Source organism: Pseudorca crassidens, chromosome 8, assembly GCF_039906515.1.
Source record: "Pseudorca crassidens isolate mPseCra1 chromosome 8, mPseCra1.hap1, whole genome shotgun sequence".
Lineage (NCBI taxonomy): Eukaryota > Metazoa > Chordata > Mammalia > Artiodactyla > Delphinidae > Pseudorca > Pseudorca crassidens.
This window is the reverse complement of record NC_090303.1, coordinates 17,164,501-17,174,503: the sequence shown is the minus strand read 5'-3', so window position 1 is coordinate 17,174,503 and position 10,003 is coordinate 17,164,501. Positions and strand designations below refer to the sequence as shown.

Below are 10,003 nucleotides of genomic sequence, written 5' to 3'. Positions count from 1 at the left end.
TTTGTAGATTTGTACTTGTTATATGTACATATGTCTATATCTATTGTATGTCACATTTAGGCTATGAAAGGAAAGGAAGGCAAAAGGAAAGGTTTCCGAAACCAGAGACGATCCCTTTACTACTCCCTTTCTATTCCATATAAAGTGGCATTGCCTTAGCCAAGCTTCACTCCCCAGCTACAATGGGCAAGGAGAGGGCTCAGGGATGGAGGCAGAAGAGGCTGACCATCTGTGCATCCCAACTTCAGCACTGCACCTCAGGTTTGCTCATGAGAAGCCAGAAACGAAGGCACAGGTGATTTTGCACTTTAACTCCGCCTAACTGTAGCAGGTAGCATATTTATTTTCTTGCTCAATAATTTCTTTTTTAATGGCAATGACTTGATCTTCCAACTGTTTCAGCTGATCAGCTTTTTCTTGTCTACTTAGATTCAAAGCTTGGATCTTTGTTTCTAAATCTTAAAGAAGAAAATGGAGTAAATGTTTAATTAGGTCCCATTTGTTTATTTTTATTTTCATTACTCTAGGAGGTGGATCAAAAGAGATCCTGCTGCGATTTATGTCAGAGTGTTCTGCCTATGTTTTCCTCTAAGAGTTTTATAGTATTCAGTCTTACATTTAGGTCTTTAATCCATTTTGAGTTTATTTTTGTGTATAGTGTTAGAGAATGTTCTAATTTCATTCTTTTACATGTAGCTGTCCAGTTTTCCCAGCACCACTTATTGGAGAGTCTCTTTTCTCCATTGTATATTCTTGCCAACTTTGCCACAAATTAGGTGACCATAGGTGCGTGGGTTTATCTCTGGAGTTTCTATCCTGTTCCACTGATCTATATTTCTGGTTTTGTACCAGTACCATATTGTTTTGATTACTGTAGCTTTATAGTATAGTCTGAAGTCAGGGAACCTGATTCCTCCAGCTCCATTTCTCTTTCTCAAGATAGCTTTGGCTATTTGGGGTCTTCTGTGTGTCCATACAAATTAAAAACAGAGCTACCATATGATCCAGCAATTCCACTCCCAGGCATATATCCAGAGAAAACCATAACTTGAAAAGATACATGTACCCCAATATTCATTGCAGCACTATTTACAATAGCCAGGACATGGAAGCAACCTAAATGTCAATTGATGGATGAATGGATAAAGAAGATGTGGTACATATATATAATGGAATATTATTCAGCCATAAAAAGAACAAAATAATGCCATTTGCAGCAACGTGGATGGACCTAGAGATTGTCATGCTGAGTCAAGTAAGTCAGACAGAGAAAGACAAATAACATATGACATTGCTTATATGTGGAACTAAAAAATAGTACAAATGAACTTATTTACAAAACAGAAATAGAGTCACCGATGTGGAAAACAAACTTACGGTTACCAAGGGGGGAAGGGGAGAAGGGATACACTGGGAGATTGGGATGCACATACACACACTACTAGGTATAAAATAGATAACTAATAAGGACCTACTGTATAGCACAGGAAACTCTACTCAATACTTTGTAATGACTTACAAGGGAAAAGAATCTACAAAAGAATGGTATATGTATATGTGTAACTGATTCACTTTGCTATACAGCAGAAACTAACATAACATTGTAAATCAACTGTACTCCAATAAAAATTAATTTAAAAAAAGGGGAGTAAATGATATCTATTTGATAGATTCCTCCTGGATACCCATGTTATACCAAACACAGGGATTTATATGTCAATTAAGGACATATTTAGTTTTCTGTTTTGATTCAATGGATAAAGCACTTATTTTCACCAGATTTCTCAAGGTTTTCACCTAAATCAGCAAATTGATATTTTTGTCTAAAGCTAGTTAGAATTCATTAGAAATGAAAAGACAGAGGACAAGGCTTGATTGGATTTGGTGAAGTGCTGTATTTTCAAAGATTTGTTCCTATATTCACTTTTTTTTAACATCTTTATTGGAGTATAATTGCTTTACAATGGTGTGTTAGTTTCTGCTTTATAACAAAGTGAATCAGTTATACATACACATATGTTCCCATATCTCTTCCCTCTTGCATCTCCCTCCCTCCCACCCTCCCTATCCCACCCCTCTAGGTGGTCACAAAGCACCAAGCTCATCTCCCTGTGCCATGTGGCTGCTTCCCACTAGCTAGCTATTTTATGTTTGGTAGTGTATATATGTCCATGCCACTCTCTCACTTTGTCACAGCTTACCCTTCCTCCTCCCCATATCCTCGAGTCCATTCTCTAGTAGGTCTGTGTCTTTATTCCTGTCTTGCCCCTAGGTTTTTTATGACCATTTTTTTTCTTAGATTCCATATATATGTGTTAGCATACGGTATTTGTTTTACTTTTTCTGACTTACTTCACTCTGTATGACGGACTCTGGGTCCATCCACCTCACTACAAATATCTCAATTTTGTTTCTTTTTATGGTTGAATAATATTCCATTGTATATATGTGCCACATCTTCTTTATCCATTCATCCGATGATGGACACTTAGGTTGCTTCCATGTCCTGGCTATTGTAAATAGAGCTGCAGTGAACATTTTGGTACATGAGTCTTTTTGAATTATGGTTTTCTCAGGGTATATGCCCAGTAGTGGGATTGCTGGGTCATATGGTAGTTCTAGTTTTAGTTTTTTAAGGAACCTCCATACTGTTCTCCATAGTGGCTGTATCAATTTACATTCCCACCGACAGTGCAAGAGTGTTCCCTTTCCTCCACAACCCCTCCAGCATTTATTGTTTCTAGATTTTTTGATGATGGCCATTCTGACTGGTGTGAGGTGATATCTCATTGTAGTTTTGATTTGCATTTCTCTAATGATTAATGATGTTGACCATTCTTTCATGTGTTTGTTGGCAATCTGTATATCTTCTTTGGAGAAATGTCTGTTTAGGTCTTCTGCCCATTTCTGGATTGGGTTGTTTGTTATTTTGTTATTGAGCTGCACGAGCTGCTTGTAAATCTTGGAGATTAATCCTTTGTCAGTTGCTTCATTTGCAAATATTTTCTCCCATTCTGAGGGTTGTCTTTTGGTCTTGTTTATGGTTTCCTTTGCTGTGCAAAAGCTCTGAAGTTTCATTAGGTCCCATTTGTTTATTTTTGTTTTTATTTCCATTTCTCTAGGAGGTGGATCAAAAAGGATCTTGCTGTGATTTATGTCATAGAGTGTTCTGCCTGTTTTCCTCTAAGAGTTTGATAGTGTCTGGCCTTACATTTAGGTCTTTAATCCATTTTGAGTTTATTTTTGTGTATGGTGTTAGGGAGTGTTCTAATTTCATACTTTTACACGTACCTGTCCAGTTTTCCCAGCACCACTTACTGAAGAGGCCATCTTTTCTCCACTGTATAGTCTTGCCTCCTTTATCAAAGATAAGGCGACCATATGTGCATGGGTTTATCTCTGGGCTTTCTATCCTGTAAGTGTCCATCACTTTAGGGCTTCCCAATCTTTCAGGAAATAGACTGAAGACACTTTTTTTAAAAGACATGTTCATTTCTTCATTCTTCTCTGCTGATATGGAAGTCCCTGAACAGTAAAAGCAAAGTGATGCTTTTCACTCTTATCCAACCATGCATCTGTCTATGAATCCATCCATGCATTTATCCATGAATCCATCCATGCATACATCCATGTGTCTATCCATGCATCCATCCACTCACTTATCCATTCTTCATCCAACAAATACCTGAGAATTATAGTAAACCCTAACCAGGAGCCCATAGAGTAGTGGATAGAAGAGGCACAGAGAGCTATAGTTAACAGTGTGAAGTGGCCTTTAGAAAAGAAACTGACCTTAGGTTGAAGTGGAACTTCTAAAGGAAGGAAGGTAAATGTTCCACTTCACTCGGTCATGTCACACCTGGATACTCAGTTGGTTTGGAATAACTGTCAGAATAGCATGTAGCATGTGTTTAGAGGAACAAGCTAGATTGCTGGAGAAATATGAAATTGTCTTGTGAACAAAAGTTGAATTAACTTTTGTGTTTACATTTCATACAGAGAAAGAAGATTCAGGGTGTGTGCTATAGCTATTTTCAAGTATTTGTGGCCAGAAAAGCAGAGTAAATGTGTTTTTGGTCATCCTGAGGACACAGAATAGAACACAGCAGGTGAAAGCTCCATGAAGGAGGATTTTTGTCTGAATACAGAGAACTTTCTAGTAGTCACAGCAGTTCAAAGACTAAGGAGCTGCTCTGGAAGGTGGTGAGCATTCTATCACCAGAAACTTTCAAATACGGGCTATCTGGGATTGAACAGGGGAGTCAGCATTGGAAGGGTATTTGTACGAAAAGAAAAATAGATCCTTGGGTTTCTACCAAGGAACTTAACAAGATCGTGCTGGATACTTTCCATTTGCCCCACCAGATCCTTGACCCATCCTGCTCTGTGTCCTGGAGAGAAAGGCAGCCTCCACAGATGACATCACCTGGCTCCCTTGACCTCTGGGTTTTGTTCACACTTGGCCACTGGCCAGTTCTGAGAAGTGATCAGAGGGTGGCAAGAGCGAGCAGAATGCACCCTTGGTGAGCAGCAGGGTTCTGGCAGTCCTGCCCTCTCTCAAGTCCAGCTCCTGCAGGGTGGCCTCCTCCCTTCTGTCCTCGTACTCACAGTGCTGCTTCCCAGCACGCACACTCCTCCTTCCCATGGCTCATTCAGGTCCAGGGATGCTAATGGCTTCTCTGCTGGTCACCCAGGGCCTCCAAACCCTTGGTTGATTCCCTTAATTCCTGTGTTTTTTTTTTTTTTTCTAGTTCCTTCCACCAAGAAATAGAGTCTATTTACCCTCTCTCCCCAAACCAGGTCCAGCTTTGCAAGTTGTTTTGACCAATATAAAGTGGAAGAAATGATGTTGCTGGACCTCAATCAAGAGCCTCGCGCCTTCTGCCCATTCTTACGGAACCCTGTAACCACCAGGCTCTAAAGCAGCCTGGAATGAAAGACCCTGTGGAGAGAGGCCCAGCAACTCTGCCAAGCCTGGGCCCTGGCAGACCTGCCAGCTGACCCATCAGACAATGCGGCTGCTTGATTAACAGCCCAGGAGAGACCTGCACCACCCGGACAACCCCCCCACACACAGTGCACGCTTGTTGTTCTAAGCCATTACATTGGGGGAACAGTTTGTGATGCAGTAAATAGATAAGTGAGACAACTCCGCTTATAAACACACAATCCAGAATTACATCCAAGTGTGCTTTTTGTTTCTTGCTGGGATGCTGACTGACACAAAGCTCCACAGAGGGACCCTGGCTGCAGACTGGGGCCCACTCCCCACTCTCTCCGCTTTGACCTTGTCAAGTTAAGTCAGGGCTCCTTTCTGGAATCCCATGGGCATCTCTTCCTAACCACAGACCCTGTGGTTCAGCCTCTTCTTAAGTGGCAGAGTTGGGAAGATGGCCAAACCACTGTCTTAGTTTCCTATCTTGTTGAGTTGTGAAAACAGCCTTATGGTGAGAAGAAAAAAAAAGTACTAGAATGCATTAGTTTTGACCTGAGAAGTCGCCTGACTCAAACTTCTCTTCCAACCTAATTTTAAGAACTGTGAAAGTTTTAGTCTATGGGGAAAAGTGGCAACAATGCAGACCCTGACATAAAATATAAGACAGAAAAGGTCCTCCCGGTGTTTTTGTTCTCACAGGAAGGATCAAGGTCTGGGAATAATAGAAACTGATTTTTCATGGTATCGCCTATGGAGTGCAAGGTAAAAACAACATTTGTCTTTTTGAATCTCTCCTAGTATTTCCTTCTTTAAATTATTAAGAAAATACTGAAAGTGAAAAAAACTCACTACTTTTTACAACAATTCTGTAAATGTAAAAAGTAGTGTTTTCCTCTTCACCCCCCTTGCCCCCACAGATATCTAATGGTAACAGTTTGGTATGTATTTTTCCTGACTTTGGCCCACACTAATGTTGCGTTCTCATTTTTTTCATTTCATAACAATGATATAAATAGTTGTAGGGCCAATGACTCATTTTATAATAAAGTAGCATTTGTAAGTGAGAGTTGGTTTTTTTTGGCCCCGTCCTGCGGCATGTGGGATCTTACTTCCCCTACCAGGGATCGAACCCGTGCCTTCTGCATTGGGAGTGCAGAGTCTTAACTCCTGGACTGCCAGGGAAGTCCCTGGGTTATTTTAGCATTTTGAGAGTTACTTATATTCGAAATGAATATGGTTAATTTTAAAGTTGTGGGAGACAATAAATAAAACTAGAAGTAAAACTAGACCACTTATCATTCAATATTTCTTGATGATTTAGAGGTGGTTCAGGACATGATGATTGCCCAGAACAATCATGAGTATCAGCTGCGGAAAAAAACACTGATTACCTTTCTGATTGCATGTGTTCTATGTTTGCTACACTTTTAGTGCATCAAAATTTCCATTTTTTTCAAGAGTATGTTTCCTTTCTGGATTGCTACCTACAGACCCATGATAAATGACTTAGCACCCTAGAGTCTAGATCGTAACTCCAAAAAAGTAACTTGCAGGAGCGGAGAAAATGAGCAGCACAGCTTAGGACAGGGTTTTCCAACCTCGGCACCATTGATACTTCGGGCAGAATAATTGTTCATTATCAGGGGGATGTCCTGTGCGTTACAGGACATTTAGCAACATCCCTGGCCTCCGTCCACTAGAATGTTAGTTGCACCACTAGTTGTGACACGCAGAAATGTATTCAGACATTTTTATCCCCAGGGGAGGGGATAAAATCACCCCTGGTTGAGAAGTACCAAGTTAGGACAAGGGCATTTCAAAGTGACCATAGGCAATCTCCGTGTGTTCCAATTAATGCAGACAGAGCTCATCAGTACTTGTTGACATAAAATCAGGCACGAGGCATATTCCCTTACAGTCACAAACCCACCTCCTACTTCTCTCTCCTCGGTGGACTCAGAAGTGGTTAAACTGTGTCAACGATAAATTGAAATTGGTATATGTTCTACCAGAAAGGTGGAGTATTACGATGTTATTGTCCAACTGCGGGAGTGGGTAAAAGGACAGAGAGAACTACCACATGGTCCAGGAATCCCGGACTTGTGTATATATCTGAGAAAACCAAATCTGTTATCTCAAAGAGATATCTGTACTCCTGTGTTCACTGCAGCACTATTCACAAGAGCCAAGACGTGGAAACAACCTGAGCGTCTGTCAGTGGATGACTGGATAAGGAAAGTGTGAGAGGCATATATACACACATCAGATATATACACATGTATGTATAAATATAATTCATCATTACAAACAAGGAAATCCTGCCATTTGCAACAACATGAACGAACCTAGAGGACATTACGCTAAATGAAAGTAAGCCAGAGAAAGACAAATCTGTATGATATCACTTATATATGGAATCTAAAAAAAAAAAAGTTGAACTCATAGAATGAGTAGAATGGTGGTTGCCAGGGGTTGGGGGATGGGGAAATGGGGGGAGATGTTGGTCAGAGTACAGACTTCCAGTTATAAGATGAATGGGTTCTGGGGATCAATCAGATTGTATTGTATATGTGGGTAGATCTAAAGCATTCTCACCACATACACACAAAAAGTAAACATGTGAGGTGGTGGACGTGTTAACTGTGGTAGTCATTTCACAATGTACACGTCCATCAAATCATCACGGGGTACACTTTAAATACATACAATTCTATTTGTCAATTATACCTCAATAAAGCTGGGAACGTCTAAAGAATAGATACCTGTTATTCTTCTTATCTTGTCCTCTGTATCTGCAGCCAGTTTGCTGCATCTCTTAGCTGTTTCACTTTCCCTAAGGTTTCCTTTGTCAGTCCTGGCGCGCTTGTCTTATGCTGAAGAATAGCTTATTGACATTGTAGCTCAACAAGCTCCTGTAACAAAGCAACACTCCCGTCATCAGAAAATATTTATAAAGCATGCACACGTGCGTGATGTTTGCCTGATAATGTTCATAAAAGGGATAAGCGGCGAACATCATCCAGTCAGTGACGCTTGAGTCACTCTGATATTTCCGACAGGGCTTTTATTTGCATGGTTTGGGTCATTTTTTTCAGGTTAAAAAAATGCTCAGCTTTAGTTAGTCACAAATAAAATGTTTCTGTTACAAAATATCAAGGCTTTTTTCACGTTAAGGCAATGATTTGTCCTGAACTATGTTAAGGTCAGAGATAATAGAGGACAGAACTGAGCCAGTTCTGCCCGTGACAAACGTTTGGTTCAGTTGGGTCGAACAGCTGCAAGTGCAAGGTGAAGGTCAGAGAGAGTGGTGAAGGTTCAGAAGCAGCAAGGACACAGTATTTGGTTGGCACAAAGGTGAAAGGGGCATGAGGAAGGAAGGGAGGCAGGGAGGCAGGAGGGTATGAAGGGCTCCTCGCGTTTAGAAGGGAAATCTTCAGGGTCAGCCTGGGTGGTTGACAACTTGGAACGTTACATAGATGAATAACCACCAGACCCAGGAATGCACTATGGAAGTGGTAGAGGGTGGGCAGGAATCACCTTTCTCAACCTCTGTTCCATAGAAAATGCCCTCAACTCCCAAGTCAGTGGAAAATGTACCCAGCACGTTAGGAATTAAGAGCAAGAGAATACACCAGTTACAAGAACACTTCAACCTCTTTCTTTTGCTTAAGCTGCTATATTAATGTGACCAACCAAAGATTTCCTGCTAAGAAAATGAGTTGATAGCTTCTTTCAGCAACCGAAATGAACAGGCCATTTTCCACAACTGTTTCATGAACTCACTCTGATTTTTGTAACTTGATCTATTCTCTTTGGTAGATGACTTTCACTTCTTTGTTTTGTGATTTAATTAGGGTAAAGGGATCAATCAGATTGTATTGTATATGTGGGCAGATCTGAATACATACAGTATAGACCCATGACATAAATTGTGAATGGTTGGAAGTTCAGGAAAAATTTGCCTAACATGTCACTAGTAATACGGGATGCGTAGATGGGGCTAAACACTCTAACGTAATCTGGCCAAAAACCTGTCTTCTTTGGAGACAGCACTCCACTTACAGAAGCATCTCCATGCCCAGCGGGGTCCCTACAAACATGCACTGCTGAGCATGGGCCAGCACTAAAGGAAATGCTGACCAATGGCACAAAAATCTGGGGTGAAGGGATTATCCTTCAAAGAAGCACGGTTGTCTGCTCTTAGTGGCAGGGGTAGGACCAGCGACCTCCTCAAGGCCCCCAGCCTGGCGCTGGGCCGATTCAGCCTGAGCTCCCACACGGACGGCCTCGTTCCTTTGCAACTTGGTCTGCAGCCCGGCAAGTCCACCCTCCAGCGCTGACTGTTGCTTTGCTAAAGCCAGCTCAGTCTCCCGGGCCTGATTTTCAGCCTGTTGTTGATTGAAAGACCAGGAAGGAGACAGTCTTTCTAAACAACAAACAAGAAAATACATGATGTAATGAGCCCTCTGAAGACAAGCTAGGTGTGAAGGGAAAGGAGATCATTCCTTTGCTTTTTCTGTTCCTTAAAAAAATGTTATAAAAAAATACTTCAGACAGACAAGAGGTTCTAGGAGAAGATGTGGCACGTATCCGTGTGCCCACCAGCTGGCTTAAGAATAAGTATTGCCAGTGAGCCAAGACCCTGGGTGTACCACCATCATACCCCCTCCCCCGCAAAGGTCACCACTACTCTGAATCTAATATTTCTCATTCCATATACTTCTACATGCTTTGAACTCTATCGTATTTGGTATTTCTAACAATATACAGTATTTTCTACTTTTAAACTTTATGCAAATACATCATCCTGTGTATTTCTGCAGCTTGAATTTTTTAATTCAAAATTATTCTGGTACAGGTCACCTAAGTTAATTTGCATAACTCTTTTTATTCTTTATCCTTTATTTTTTAAATTCTTTACTCACTTTTACCAATTGAAAGTGTTCCATTGTTTGAATATACAAAAATTTATTCTTCTATTTTCCGATGGATGCGGGTGGCTTCTAATTTTTTTCTCCCTTATAAACAATAACGAACACCTTATACTTGTTTCTTATTTTGGCGACT

At 40.8% G+C, this 10,003-nt stretch overlaps 1 protein-coding gene across 1 annotated transcript in view; it reads right to left on the bottom strand.

The window, feature by feature from the left end:
- Positions 1-318: 318 nt before the first annotated feature.
- LAMB4 (laminin subunit beta 4) overlaps positions 319-10,003 on the bottom strand; it is a 111,969-nt gene continuing 102,284 nt past the window's right edge. The window contains 4 exon segments of the mRNA XM_067745896.1: positions 319-458; positions 7,699-7,743; positions 7,746-7,848; positions 9,163-9,324. Coding sequence (XP_067601997.1) covers positions 319-458; positions 7,699-7,743; positions 7,746-7,848; positions 9,163-9,324 — 450 coding nt within the window.